The sequence below is a fragment of the Arachis stenosperma genome, chromosome 2 (assembly GCF_014773155.1).
Source record: "Arachis stenosperma cultivar V10309 chromosome 2, arast.V10309.gnm1.PFL2, whole genome shotgun sequence".
Classification (NCBI taxonomy): Eukaryota; Viridiplantae; Streptophyta; class Magnoliopsida; order Fabales; family Fabaceae; genus Arachis; species Arachis stenosperma.
This window is the reverse complement of record NC_080378.1, coordinates 113,417,186-113,432,386: the sequence shown is the minus strand read 5'-3', so window position 1 is coordinate 113,432,386 and position 15,201 is coordinate 113,417,186. Positions and strand designations below refer to the sequence as shown.

The 15,201-nt window shown below is 31.0% G+C and overlaps 2 protein-coding genes across 4 annotated transcripts; both read left to right on the top strand.

The window, feature by feature from the left end:
* Positions 1-4,495: 4,495 nt before the first annotated feature.
* On the top strand, positions 4,496-9,199 carry LOC130961899 (ATP-dependent DNA helicase 2 subunit KU80-like). The gene is made up of 12 exons (XM_057887937.1): positions 4,496-4,723; positions 4,917-5,009; positions 5,132-5,183; positions 5,665-5,796; positions 6,195-6,598; positions 6,760-7,046; positions 7,148-7,343; positions 7,464-7,670; positions 8,018-8,185; positions 8,285-8,605; positions 8,734-8,864; positions 8,959-9,199. The coding sequence occupies exons 1-12, from the start codon at positions 4,709-4,711 to the stop codon at positions 9,014-9,016; spliced, it is 2,064 nt and encodes a 687-aa protein (XP_057743920.1). The 5' UTR covers positions 4,496-4,708; the 3' UTR covers positions 9,017-9,199.
* Positions 9,200-10,297: 1,098 nt separating this feature from the next.
* Positions 10,298-14,231, top strand: LOC130961936 (glutathione S-transferase 1-like). Of its 3 annotated transcripts, none has more exons than XM_057887984.1 (9): positions 10,298-10,538; positions 10,704-10,760; positions 10,861-10,946; positions 11,439-11,510; positions 12,093-12,146; positions 12,252-12,315; positions 12,434-12,495; positions 12,596-12,655; positions 13,955-14,231. In XM_057887984.1, the coding sequence occupies exons 1-9, from the start codon at positions 10,469-10,471 to the stop codon at positions 14,066-14,068; spliced, it is 639 nt and encodes a 212-aa protein (XP_057743967.1). In that variant the 5' UTR covers positions 10,298-10,468; the 3' UTR covers positions 14,069-14,231. The 3 variants fall into 3 exon arrangements, with proteins under 3 accessions (XP_057743967.1, XP_057743968.1, XP_057743966.1); XM_057887985.1 differs by having other exon boundaries at positions 12,252-12,324; positions 12,596-12,639; XM_057887983.1 differs by having other exon boundaries at positions 12,252-12,324.
* The last annotated feature ends 970 nt before the right edge of the window (positions 14,232-15,201 follow it).

The window sequence follows — 15,201 nt, the reverse complement described above, 5'->3', positions numbered from 1 at the left end:
ATTCAATAGATCTTGGAGATATCATTAAGACTGAAAATAATGTATTCTAGAAGGATAAAGCTAAGGTCATGATTTTCCTTCGTCGTCATCTTGACGAAAGATTGAAAAATAAATATCTCACATTAAAAGATCCTATAGATTCGTACCTTGAAAAAAGGTATAATCATCAAAAGACGGTGATATTTCATCAAACCCGATATGAATGGATGCACCTGCGTCTACAGGATTTTAAATCCATAATGAATATAATTATGCAATATTTCGAATCACCTCACGAATGAAATTATGTGGAAAAAGATAACTGCTAATGATATGTTGGAGAAAACTTTCTCAACCTTCCATGCCTCGAATGTGCTTCTACAGCATCAGTATCGAGAAAAATAATTTAAAAAATATTCTGAATTAATTTTTTGCTTTCTTGTTGCTAAACGCAATAATGAGTTGCTTTTAAAAAATCACGAAGCGCACCCAGCTGGCACTGTCCCATTTCGTGAAGTAAATGTGGCAAATCATTACCTTAGAAGAGGTAAATGACAAGGCTTTAGTAACAATAAAAACTACGGAAGAAAAAGGAATTATGTTCAAAAGAGAGGATCTCACCAGAAGTGGGATAAAGAAAGAAATATTGGGCAAAATAAATCAATAGAGGATAAGTGTTTCCGTTGTGGTGGAAAGGGTCATTGGTCGCGTACCTGTCTTACACCAAAGCACCTAGTCGATCTTTATCAAGCATATTTGAAAAAGGACGACAAAGGGAAGTAAACGAATTTTGTTTCAAATGATGCTGAAAATTTTACCACTCATTATGATATATCTGATTTCTTTGACGATCTTGAAAAAAATATTGGTCATTTGATCAATGATGAAATAGTTTAATATGTGAGATTGTTAAGTATCTATGTAAATAAATAATGTAAAGAACTTATTGTTAAATTTTATTTTCTATATATTTAAGTTTCAAATATGATGTATATAAATAATGAAATATTAATGTTTATGAATTTTGAAATCATTAAATGTGTCAAGTTTTAAAATAAAATTTTAGTATATGACATTATGTGCAGTGTTTCTTAGAAAAATAATTCTAATCAAGAATTTGATTTGATTGTGCATGTATTACTACTCATTTTATTATTATTTATCTTTGAAGAAAATGGCAAGAATATATAATGAAGATCTATGCCTTGCGGATAGTGCAAGTTCGCACACTATTCTCAAAAGTGATATATATTTTACCTATCTTGTGCCAAAAGAAGAATATGTTAATACTATTATTGGCTCAGGTAATGTGATAGAAGGTTCCGGAAGAGCTATAATTTTGTTTCCTATAGGAACAAAATTTATAATAAATAATGCACTATTATCTACCAAGTCTTTGAGGAACTTGTTGAGTTTCAAAGATATTCGCCAAAATGGATATCATATTGAAACTATGAATGAGGGAAATCATGAGTACTTATGTATCACAAAGCATTATTTAAATAAAAAGATTATATTAGAAAAGTTACCATCACTTTCATCTGGGTTATATTATACCAAGATTTGTGCAATTGAATCACATGCCACTATAAACTAGAAGTTTACTAGTCCAAATGAATTCATAACTTGGCACGACCGATTGGGTCATCCGGGAACAACCATGATGCGGAGAATTATTAAAAACTCCCATGGACATTCACTAAAGAACTAGAAGATTCTTAAATCTAGTGAATTTTGTTGTGCTGCATGTTTTCAATAAAAGTTAATTTTAAAGCCATAACCAGTAAAGATTGGATTTGAGTCCCCTGAATTCCTAGAAAGGATTCTAGGCGATATATGTGGAGTTATTCATCCACCATGTGGATCTTTTAGATATTTTATGATCCTAATAAACGCATCTTCGAGATGGTCACATGTGTGCTTATTGTCTTCTCGCAACTTGGCGTTTGCGATATTACTGACTCAAATTATTCAATTAAAAGCACAATTTCCAGAAAATCCAATCAAAGCAATTCGTTTTGATCATGCTTGTAAATTTACTTCCCAAACTTTTGATGCTTATTGTATGGCTAATGGAATAAGTATTGAACATCCAGTAGCTTATGTTCACACACAAAATGGGTTAGTAGAATCACTTATTAAACGCCTCTAATTAATTGCTAGACCCTTACTTATGAGAACAAATCTCCCAACCTCGGTTTGGGGGCATGCTATTTTACATGCCGCAACACTTATTCGTTTGAGGCCAACGAATTACCATCAGTTCTCTCCTATGCAATTAGTTTTTGACCAGCAGTCAAATATTTTCCATTTAAGAATATTTGGGTGTGAGATATATGTTGGATATGATTCTCCCTCTATAGTGAGGTATTTTGAGATACAAACTGGAGATGTATTTGAATCCCGATTTGCGGATCGTCAATTTGATGAACCAAAATTTCCAACATTAGAGAGAGAGAATAAGCTTCCTGAAAAGAAACTTAATTGGAATGCATCATCCTTGATGCATTTAGATCCTCAATCAGGGCAATGTGAATTAGAAGTTCAAAAGATTATATATTTGCAAAGAATAACAAATGAATTGCCTGATGCATTTTCCAATACAAAGAGGATAACCAAGTCTTATATACCAGCAGAAAATGCCCCAATTCGAGTTGACGTCCCAGTTGGACAAATTGCCACCAAAGCAAATACACGTCAGAAGCGTGGCAGGCTTGTCGGTTCCAAAGACAAAAATTCTCGAAAGAGAAAAGAAGTAAATACTATTCCTGTTGAAAAAGACATATTAAAGACACTGCAGTTGTCCAAAATTCTGATATAGTTTTAACGGTAGAAGACGTTCAGCTACCTGAAAATTGTGAAAATGACGAGATCTCGATAAATTATATCTTTATAGGAGAGAAATGAGACCGAAATAAGACAATTATTAATAAAATATTTGCATATAATGTGATATTAAATATCATGAATGAAAGTAAGGATCTTGAGCCAATTATTATTGCAATTATTCTATTAATAACAATAATTAATTTATTATCGTAATGTACCATAATCCTTCTTTCTAAACAATATTATTACACTAATCCCTAATCTCTAACATTAGCATTATAATTTATTATTACTAATTCCTAAAATTATTTTAATTAAATTAAAATATTTAAAAATTATTACTACACTAATTTCTAACATTACCATTATAATAAACTATTAATCTCTAACATTATAATTATTATTTTAATTAAAATAAATTTTTTCAAAATAAAAATTTACATAGTTAAGATGATCAAGATAATTAGCAATGTGAAACTCCGAACGATTGACATCTTTTATTCTTCTTCTTTTAGACATTGCTAAAAATGAGTGGTCCAATTTTTTTTATTCAAAAGTTTATCCAGTGGCGGAGCTTAAAACAAAATTTTGGGGGGCCAGATAGAAGATAATTGTCAATATATTTTTGATATGAGCCCCATTTAAGATAAGCTCGTCTAACCTCTATTGCCGAATTTGAAGCCGTTTTTTACGGTCTCGTTCCAAAGAATTAAGGTCAAACTCATCAGATGCAATTCTTTAAACTTTTGAAGGTTGTATCTCACTTTCTTCGTGATTCATTAAAGTAGAAGAACTATCTACATGTGTTAATATTGTAAAAGTTATATGTTCTTCTTCTTAAATATTAGCCTTCCTCTTAAAAAATGCATCAATTCTTTGGTTTTTCATGATTATTTTATATAAAAATTTGAATATATATCCGTTAAAATATGTAAAACAGAAGTTAGAAGGACAAATATTAAAATTTATAATATTTATTAAATTTTTTTATCAATTTATACAAATACAATAATATCAATATTTATTAAATATTTTAATATTTTTTATCATATAAAAAATTAAATTAAATAAACAGTAAAATATAAAATAATATTAAATTACATAAATAAAAAATACTTAATTTTTTATATTTGAACTCAAAGGTAGAGGGAGTGTTATTTATTGAATAGAGAGTTACAAAATGTGAATACACTCAATTCAATCCAAATCCAACATATTTTAAATATTTAAAACTAAAAATTAACAAGAGATAAAAATTAAACTTTAATATTTTAAGTCATAATAAAATATTTGAGTTAACTGAATTATTTTTTATTTTTTTAAAAAATATTACTAATTTTTTTAATAAAAGTTTAGAAGCCATGGCTCCCGTTATCTTAACTAAGTTCCGCCTTTGAGTTCATCAATAGAGAAGAATAAATGAATGAAGCTGGTGGGATTGGAGGAGAAGAATGTGTTGCTGCTTCGAAAGTAAAAGGGCATGGGGGCATTGAATCAGCTTTGGAGTGTATACATCCTGGTGGGCTCATTAACCTGCATGTGTGACACGTGTCTGGGGCACAATGAATTTCTTCATCGCAACTGTCATATATGCGTGAAGCATCACGGATGCCCATAACCGTGTCATACTCCATCTTTTTTCAATATGAAAAATAAAAAAAAAGTGCTACAATCTCATCTTATGGACTTATACACTTATTTCGTCAATAAAATAAAATAAAAATATAAGCCCAAAAACATCTACGAAAAGTTTTATTTATTATTTATTTATTTTTATTTTAAATCGGTTATTTCGCATAAATATATTGAAGCGGGAACAAAGAAAAATCCGGAAGAGGAATCATTCAGCTCAAATTCAACGCCTTCTTCTGCAAGATTGACTCTTTTTCTCTTCTTCTCCATGGCTCGAAACAAGGTTCCATCTTTTCTCTCTTGTTTTCAATTTTTTTCCCGTTTTCATTCTCCAACACTATAAGGATTTTAGGGTTTTTCTTCTATAATCTATACCAACTGAAAAGCCTGATACCCCATTTTAAAAAATTTAAACTTTTCACTATTTATGAATGCATAGATGTGTATTTTCTTGTAATTGCTGAAATCAAATGCAGGAAGCTTTGGTTTTGCTGCTGGATGTGGGGCCATCCATGCACTCTGTTATTCCTGAAATTGAGAAAGTTTGTTCCATGCTTGTGGAGAAGAAGGTTGCTATATTTATTTCTCCTTTGACATTCCTTGCCCACCTTGTGTTTGATGTTTGTCTTCAAAGAGCTGAAACCTGTAACATTAAAATGACCTTTTTCCCCTTCTTTTGATGAGTGTGCAGCTGATCTTTACCAAATATGATGAAGTGGGTGTTGTCTTATTTGGAACAGAAGGTGCTCTCTTTGACCCTTATGATACAAACCTACAATGCACCATTATCACCATTCAGTTAGTGTTTATTATCATGTCACGGGGCATAAAGTTCTAGATTGCAATGCAGCAATAACAGCAATTCAGTATTTTGCTCATAATTGGGGTTGGTAATAAGAATCGAATGGTGACATTGTTTTCTTGTACCAAAAGATGTTAGTTATTTGTGATGATAAAATGGAGACTAAGAAGTCCATGGTTCTTATTTGATTATCTTGTAGCAATGTTTATTGTGTTTCAGTCTCATTCTTGTAGAATCTTCACACTGATTTATTCACTGTACCGAGTTTGTTTTTCCCGTGGAGTTTTACTATCATGCTTACAATTAAATGGGTTGATTGAAGTTTCCTTCAAATCGTTTTTTTGATTTGATAATTCATTTTTTTCTTTCCATGAAGTGATTCAAAGGCCTTCCTCACCCATGTTTATGTCGAAATTTCCCAGATACTGATAACGAACTTACGGAAGAAGTTGGAGGGTATCAACATGTTGTGGTTTTGAAAAATATTAAAGTTGTGGAGGGAGATATCGTTGAGGCTCTACAGCAACTGCCTCGAGGAGCTACACATGGTGATTGTATCCTTGATGTTCATGATTCTATACTTTGGAAGCTTTGATTATTTATTTATATATTTAATGAAAGAATTTTATGCTCTAACATTTTGACCGTTACTAAAACATTCATACTATTTGACTTTAGATGGTAAAATTTTTCCTGATTTGTCCTGTGTAATATTCTGCACCACTTGTGCCTTGTTATTGATTTGTTCAACCCCACCTCCAAACATTGGTATATACTCAGTTTATCTTTTCCTGAGCTCTATTCTGTTTCTGTTAATAAAATTGAATCGATATCAGCTGTAGTATTACTTTGAAAGTTCATTCATTTCACTAGCAGTAAGTTGATTCTGCTGGTGGATTTTGAGTGATTAACTGCCATATTGTGGTTTTGAATACCTTGACTGTGATGTTAGTTCTTGATGCTATTATTGTTGGCATGGATATGCTGATAAAAAAGTTTGGAGAAACTAACAAGGGAAAGAAGCGTCTATGTCTTATTACAAATGCACAATGTCCAATAAAAGAGCCATTTGAGGGAACAAAAGAGGAACAAGTGACCACCATTGCTAAACAAATGACTGTCCATGGTATGAGGATGGAAAGTATAATTCTGAGAGGAAAGCTTAGTCAAGATGCAAATAAGAAAATAATGGACGAGAACGATCAATTGTTACGTATTTTTTCAACAGAAACGTCTGCAAGGTCAACATATGTGGAGAATCCAGTTTCTTTGCTTGGTGCTCTTAGAACCCGAAACATAACTCCATCCACAATCTTTAAAGGGGATCTTGAATTAAGCCCAAAACTGAGGATTAAGGTGAGATATTCATAGCCCTATTGGCCCTGCCCATCAATGCAGATAAAGATTATGTTCTTGACATGGTTTTTTCATTATCTCATTACTTTGGTGATTAATGTTCCTATGCCACTTACAAACTTTTTATGTACATGATTATTGAATGCTTAAGTTTTGAACAGGTTTTGGTATACAAGAAAACAGCAGAAGAAAAGTTTCCAACTCTCAAGAAATTTTCTGATAAGGCTGCTTCAACCGATAAATTTGCTACACATGAAGTCAAAGTGGATTATGAGTACAAGAGTTCTCAAGAACCTGATAAAGTTGTCCCGCCAGATCAAAGAATTAAAGGTTATCGATATGGGCCTCAAATAGTTCCCATATCCCAAGCTGAGTGGGATGCTGTTAAGTTCAAACCAGAAAAAGGTCTGAAGCTTTTAGGATTTACTGATTCCTCCAATGTATTGAGGTAAAATTGTATATGCTTTATTTGATTTGAATTTTACGATGGAGATTTTCTTACCCTGTTTCTTCTGTTTCTTTTCTTTTCTCCTAAACCATCCGATAAAGACACCAATACATGAAAGATGTCAATGTCTTCATAGCTGAAACAGGAAATACAAAAGCCACACTTGCACTTTCTTCGCTAGCAAGGGCTATGAAGGAAATGAATAAAGTGGCAATACTACGTTGTGTTTGGAGACATGGACAAGCGAATGTCGTCATTGGGGTCCTGACGCCCAATCTATCTGATAAGGAAAATATTGTGCGTTTTTTCCATCTCTTTTTATTTTTTTAATTTATTTTTTAATTGGTCTACTTCCACTGACATGATTTCTGGATTTGTTTCGAAATTATTCCTTTGTTGCATGGTCATGCTGTGCAGCCTGATTCGTTATACTTCAATGTACTACCTTTTGCTGAGGATGTGCGAGAGTTTCAATTCCCTTCTTTCAGTAATTTCCCTGCATCGATACAGCCAAATGAACAACAGCTAGAGGCTGCGGCTAACTTGGTAAAAATGCTTGATCTTGCACCACAAGGAAAAGAGGAAGTTCTGCTACCTGATTTTACACCAAATCCAGTCTTAGAGGCATGAATTCCCTCACTTATGTTTTCTAGTTTATCTCCTGTGTTTCATTCATTCCCTCTATTTTTTTAAAGAAGATTATGATTTTGATATTCATGACATGAGATTTCTTTATCTAATGTTTGTTGCTTGTGGGCTGTGAATTTGTATTTTCCGAATTTTTCGATTATGCTTTGTCCTTGCTATCTTTCTTATCTGAGCCAATCACGTATTACCCCCATTGTGTAAAAGTTAGCATTATGATAACTTGAAGGGTACAATAGAGATTTCAAATTTAGCATATGCACCTCCAAAAATGAAAGGTAACCTTGGGATAAAGCTAACATACGAATGTTCATATATCTTTTCAGCGATTTTATCGCTATCTTGAGCTCAAATCAAAGCATGCGGATGCTGCAGTACCCCCTCTTGATGATACACTCAAGAAAATCACAGAACCTGATGATGAGCTCCTTCAACAAAACAAATCTGTGATAGAAAAATTTCGTCGGTCTTTTGAACTAAAGGAAAATCCGAGGGTAAGACGTTTTTGTGCCTAGTTTATACAAAATATCAAACTTCTTTTACATTATACGAACATTGTATATCTTTCATGTTTGAATTGAACTGTCTTACAGCATAAAAAGTCAAGGCGTTTATTGAGAGAGGAAAGATATGGTTCCGGTGAGGAAAATAGTAAAGGAGAAATACCTGCTCTGGCTTCGAATCTCATTAAAGATAAGCCAAATGTTGAAGTCGACAACATTGGAGATCTGACTCCTGTACAAGATTTTGAAGCCATGTTTGCGCGCAGAGATAATCCAGATTGGGTTGTAAAAGCAATCGTTGCTATGAAAAATAAAATTCATGATCTCATAGAGGATTCCCACGAAGGTGATAACAATTCGAAAGCATTGGAATGTTTAGCTGCGCTCCGCAAGGGATGTATCAATGAGCAGGTAATCCATCTCCCTCGCTTTTGCACAATAGAGCCAAGTCATGACTTTCCATGTCTAACCAATTTTTATTCCTCTATTATTCCTCTTGGTTGTATTTGAAGTCACTGATAACATTTTTCTCTGTGAAGGAACCGAAACAGTTCAACAATTTCCTTCGTGATATTTGGAGTTTCTGTCAAGAGAAGAACCTTCATGATTTCTGTGATTCTCTTTCTTCAAAAGGAATCACCTTGATCCCCAAATCAGAAGCTGCAGACAGGTTTTGTGATTTTTTTTTTATCTTTTTCTTGGTTGGATCATTTAAAATTCAATGTTTCTTCTTCAATAACTTGTTATTTGGTTTAACTTTACAGTGAAGTTACTGAAGATGAAGCAAGAAGTTTCTTAGTCAAATCTCAGCCAAAAGTTTGAACGATTACTTAACTGGATGTGTTGAAATATTTAGGTCCTTTCTTTCTTGTATAAGCATCTCTGTTAGGCCACTGTAACAATACATTGTAAATATTATTTGTACTCTGGCCTTAGATTACTGCACTTGATTTTCTTCATTAGAAACAAAGTTTTTAACCCTTATTGCCCTATTTCACTTAGATATTATTATTGAAATCCCTTAATACAGTTAAACACTGAATTTTAGAAAGTGTTAATAATAGTATTTAGAGAAAATGACAAATAGGTCTTTGACTTTTTGATCTGCAGACATTTAAATCTTCGAGGAGGATTTAAAAATACATTTAAGTTTCTGACCATTTTAAAATTTGGACATATCGATTCTTCATATTCACTTGGTCTATCAGATCCAACAAAAAAATCAAATGTAATTTTCGTTGTACTGACTTGGTTGATATGGATGTACACGTAGGAGAGTTTTTAAAATAAGACTGATTAGACTCAGGGTTGATGTGTTCAGATTTTGAAAAGGTTAGAAATTTAAATGTATTTTTAAATTTTCAAGTATTTAAATGTTTGTGGACAGTTAGGATCAATTTGTCTTATTTTTCTAGTATTTATATATGAGAAATATTTGGTGACTATTTTTTTATTTTTGTTTTATATTTGAACCAACATTATTTAACTTTCTAATTTTTATCTAATTAGTTTTATATAAAATATACTCAGTTTTTTTTAATGATAGCTAAATTTAGACACAACTAACATTTTCATATGATATTTTTTCTCTCATACTTATACAATGTTAATGTTTATTCAATCTCAACAAATCTGAATTAGATTAGTTAGCTACTAGTTAAACTGATGGAATTTTTGCAACAAAGGCAGAAAACCCCATAGAATGTCACTTTTGCAAATTTGACTTTGATACATAAATAGTGTTTGCAAAAAAGCAATTACATGATACAAAATCAATCTAATGAAATTCAGTGTCACGTGGGTTTAATTAAACTGTAATTCCTTGTAGATTGGCTTGATTTATTAACTAATTTTCAGTTAAATTTTTAATAGATTCGATTTTTCAATCTCATCTAATTTTATTAAGCAACAATTTACTCAATTTAGTGGAGGTGTCCAATTATAATAAAATATTAAATCATTCTTACTACTTAAACTTACTTATATTAGACATCATATTAAAAAAAGAGAGCAGAAAGAAAAAAACACTTATCTATTATTCATATTGGAGAGATTAGTCCACAACCATATCCATATGTATAAGAAATTTTCACACGTGTCATAAGTCAAAGGTCAAACTGCTTGACACAATGACACTTGTCAAAGTAGATATGTTTGACCATATAGAACAAAAAAGAACACCGCAAAGTAGATTCAAGTGTAAATTACTTAATCTAGCATCTACCATTGTAGTGTAGCTAACTAGAAATCAGTTTCTCCATTACTACTACTACCATGATTGTGTTGTACTCTTATTGGTTAAGCTCATGCTCATGGCGTATCCGCTTTGCTTTGTGCCTCAAAGGTAAAGCTTTGGGATTTTGATTTGCAAATTCAGACACAATGATTCCCAAGTTTTGTCTTAAAAATATGTTCTTTATTTCTAGAGAGTTCAGAAATTGCAGCTCTTTGGGACAAGTAATGTAGACTTTATTTGATTTTGGTTTTTCTATTGATCTGAAATGAATAGGGATTCCTTATGAGTATAAAGCAGTGGATCTTGTAAAAGGGGAACAGTTTAGTCCAGGTGAATGCATAGTTAGAGTACATGTGAATCAAAGAAAAAAAATTGACTTTTACTGTTGAATGTATTGAATTAGAATCAATAATCTATGCTTGAATTTCAGAGTTTGAGAAATTGAACCCTCTCCATTGTGTTCCGGTATTAGCTGATGATCATGTGGTGGTTTCAGACTCTTATGCAATATTTCTGGTATGTTTAATGCTAGCAATTTGTTAGAAAAAAGCTTGGTTGCGTGGTTTCTGTTTTCATTTTCTGTTCCGAGTTTTCAGTGTTTTTTTGCTTTTAAAATCTTGAGAAGGAAAACAATGAAATCTGTTGATTTCTCAGTCATATCATTGTAGAGTTTAATTTTGATGCTCTATTAGTATAATACTTACACGGTCGTTCAATCACATTCGTTTTTTTGACATCTATTCATGCGGTTAACGTGAAAAGGAGTTATTTTTGCTCACGTAGAATTACATAATTAAATGTACATGTAAAATATTTTGCACTGGCCATCAAAATTAAATTCATTATTGTATCAAGCTTAATGATGGCCCTTAAGTGGGAAAATTATTAAAATTTTCTGATACTTGAATTTCGTTTTGATGCATGTCACTGATTATGGTTTGGTGTTCTTTGTTCAAATTTATACCAAAACAATAAAATAATGTCTTCCGCTTCGTCCTTTTTTATTAGTATTTGGAGGAAAAGTATACTCGAAAGCCACTTTTGCCAGTTGATCCTCAGATCCGAGCTCTCAATCTTCAGGTAAATTTTGGTATAATTGAAATTTTCGATTAGTAACAACATGAATGCTTCTTGAATCGATGTTCATTACTTCATTTAATCCTACTGGTTTAGCATCTTCTAAAAGAATTCAATAGGAACAAATCAAATCATCTTGGGAATTATTATAGTAGAGAGAATATTATAAATAAAACCTTCTTATAAATATTCTGATATATAGCTTCTACAGAATGCAATATATATATATATAAAGGAACAAGAAAACCATGCATTGTAAGCATTTTCAACTAGGTCTTGATTCTGTAATCCAATCTGTAATGGATAATAGTTGAATTGTGTGTCTCTTACTATCAGCTTGAACTTTTAGAACAAGTAGTTTCACGATATGGTATAAGAGTTTCTATAGCCAAAAAGATCTAGAATTCAATGGAACTTTAACCCCAAAAAAAAAAAAAAAAGATTTAGCATTTTTCAAAAGATGATCTTGCATGAGTAGACGTGATAGAGATATAACCGTTCATATACCTGCATTTGTTACATTATTACATGGTCATATCATCGAGGCCTCGTATCATCTAATGATTATACTGTATTGTTTCACAGATAGCAAGTATGATTAACTCCAGCATTCAACCTTATCATATGATTAGTGCTTTGGTATATCTTCTTTTCATTTGAAATGCTTGGATTGCCTCTATGCACACAAAATGTTTTTGCAATTTTTGACATTTTTCATTTATCTGATTTCCTTTTTCCTAATAGAAAGATATGGAGAAAATGTTTGGTGCTGAAACAAAACAGTGGGCACAATATAAGATTGACAAAGGTTTCTTGGGTAATTAAGCTCAATTTTACCACACTAAGATATGTATATATGGCATGTCCTTTGCATTTTGAAATTGTTTCAAAATCTTTTCTTATAATTGACCAATATATATATGCAGCTTTTGAGAAGTTATTGAAGGATGTTGCTGGAAAATATGCAACAGGGGAACATATCTGCATGGTGCACTTCTTGTTGCTCTTAAAGATTAAAGATATCATACTAAAAGATGCATATCTAACAAAGTGTTTTATTTTTGTGAAAAAAAACTCGTAATGTGCAGGCTGATGTATTCTTGGCTCCACAGATTATGCAAGCAGTTAAGAGGTTTGATATTGATATGGTAAAGTATAGAGTAAATAGACAAAAGTATACGTGATAGAATGTGGGATAGACTAAAGTACACACACAAGATTGTAAACATCAAAGTACACCCGGAAAATTGTTTTCGATGGACAACATTGGCATGCCGTTAGTGATTTTGTAAGACTTAGGAGTGTATTTTTGTCCTTTGAAATCAGTATTTTGGGTGTGATTTCATATTTACGAACTTTGGTGCGTAATTTTGTCCACTCAAACTCTTTCATGTGTAATTCTGTTCATTTATTCAAAAAGTATATATACATCTCATGGTTTATTGATACAATTCTCTTATTTGTGGTTAACATAGAAAAGCTAGGTGTATAAGTGATTTCTGACCCACACTACATACTTGGCTTTTCCTAATATTTCAGAAGTGTTGTCAAATCATATAAAAGTGTTGGATATATTTGATTGGAATTGAGTCAAGCCGGCTTATGAGCCAGTTTGAGCTTGACTCGTTAATAGCTCGATAAGTGAACTCGTGAGCTGGTCAGCCGAACTTGAGTTTAAAATTGAGCTCATAAATTAAATGAGTTGAGTTTGAGCTTGGATAAGCTTAGCTCATTAACTCATGATATGGTTCGATTATATATATAATATTAAAAGTATAGATTAAATGCATGTAGGATATGCGTATTAATAATTTTATATATATAAAATAGTAATATATAATTTTACATATATATTATGTTCTTAATTATTTAAAATTTTATAATTTTATAGTCTATTTTTTATATATAATTTTAATGTAGGATATAAATAAAAAATTTATAATTGATAGATAGTTTATCTTTTTTAATATTTTTTAATATATATAAATTATAATTTATTGATATAGAATTATAGATTATATTCCTATTATTTGAGTCAGCACGTGAACTCGAGCCAGTTCATGAGCTTTCATTGAGCTAAGGTTAAGCTTACGAAATAGGCTCGATTGTTAATGAGCGGAGTCGTGAGCCAAACTTAATTTTCGTGAGTCGATCTTGAGTTTGATCTAACTCGACTCAATTTGGCTCATTTCCAGCCCTAGATATACCTTCCGGTTGCGAGAGTTTTAATTTCATTCTTCTAAAAGTTTCAATAATATTTAGCAAGAGCGAGTTTTAATTTCATTCTTCTAAAAGTTTCAATAATATTTAGCAAGAGCGTTACATAGGCCTTTTTTTTTCATAACAGATTTTTTCTCTAACATTGAAAGAAATTTTACGATAGATCGTTGCTAACATTTGGAAACATTATATTAAAATGAACATTTTAAAATTGTTGTTTTTTACAGTCCAAATACCCTACTCTGAGGAGGTTGTCTGAAACATACAAAGGTTTAGCAGAGTTCCATGCCTCATCACCACAAAGTCAACCTGATGCTTGCATTACCAATAATAACCTTTGACTAGCTAGTCAATAGTTATTATGTAGAGATCTTCTATATCTTCATTATGTAGGGAATATTGTTGCTGTAAACTTGTAATATTTTGAATTTGTTAATGGATCAATCATTTTGAATGTTTGTAACATGTCCTCTTTCTACAGAAAACCAGGGGTGGAAAAAATAAAGCTGTTTATATTTATATCTTTCCAAAGTTTTTTTTTTCCCTCTATAGTTCTGCTTTTTTTTGGCTTCAGGTAATAACAGAACTTTCCAGTTTCCATAGCTTACTAAAAAATAATTGGTATGCTAAAAAAATATTATATGGATATTAAAAATTAATCACCAATCAACTATTCATAAGAATATGCACGTGTTTATTATTTATAAAAAAAAATTGATTATAATATTTTTTGTATAGTTATAATCATTCATTTAAACTCAAAGTGAGAGTGAGAAACATTCAAAATCGCATTCGTAATAGACTAACAGATAAAAAATTACAAACAAAATACTAATAACCTAAGAAGTTTGGAGATTATTCTACTATGATTACTTCAATAATTAATTATTTATTAAAAAATTATACAAAATAATATGTATAAATATACATAAATATATATATGATGGTTAAATTTTAACATTTATGGAGCATTTTTGAAAAAAAAAAATCACATGTAAGAGCATATTAAGATGCATCATACAAATTAATCTACTGATATTGTGTATCAATATAATTATTGCAAAGAAGCAATAATTTGCTTAATGGTGATCAGAAAGATTATATCTTCACCTCTTTTGAAACAACCTTAAGTATGTTTGGATAGAAAAATTCAGGAATTTAAAATGCTATGTATGTAATTACATTGTGAAAATTTAGATACATGTAAGTTTAAATATTTTATTCCTATACGCAATAAGAGAAAATAAAAAGGTATAAACATGTGGCAAATTTGGTCCTGATTTTTTTTTCTTTTCTGTTATTAATCAAATTTACAAAAAGAGATAAGGAAAAAATTTTGAGAATTTTCCTTTTATGAAAGTATTTTGAATCAATCAAAATATTTCATTAAAATACTTAGGATTTGTATTTTTTTTAATATCCAAATAATAATTTTTAAGGAAAAAAATTTAGAGACCTTTAGAACAATATATTA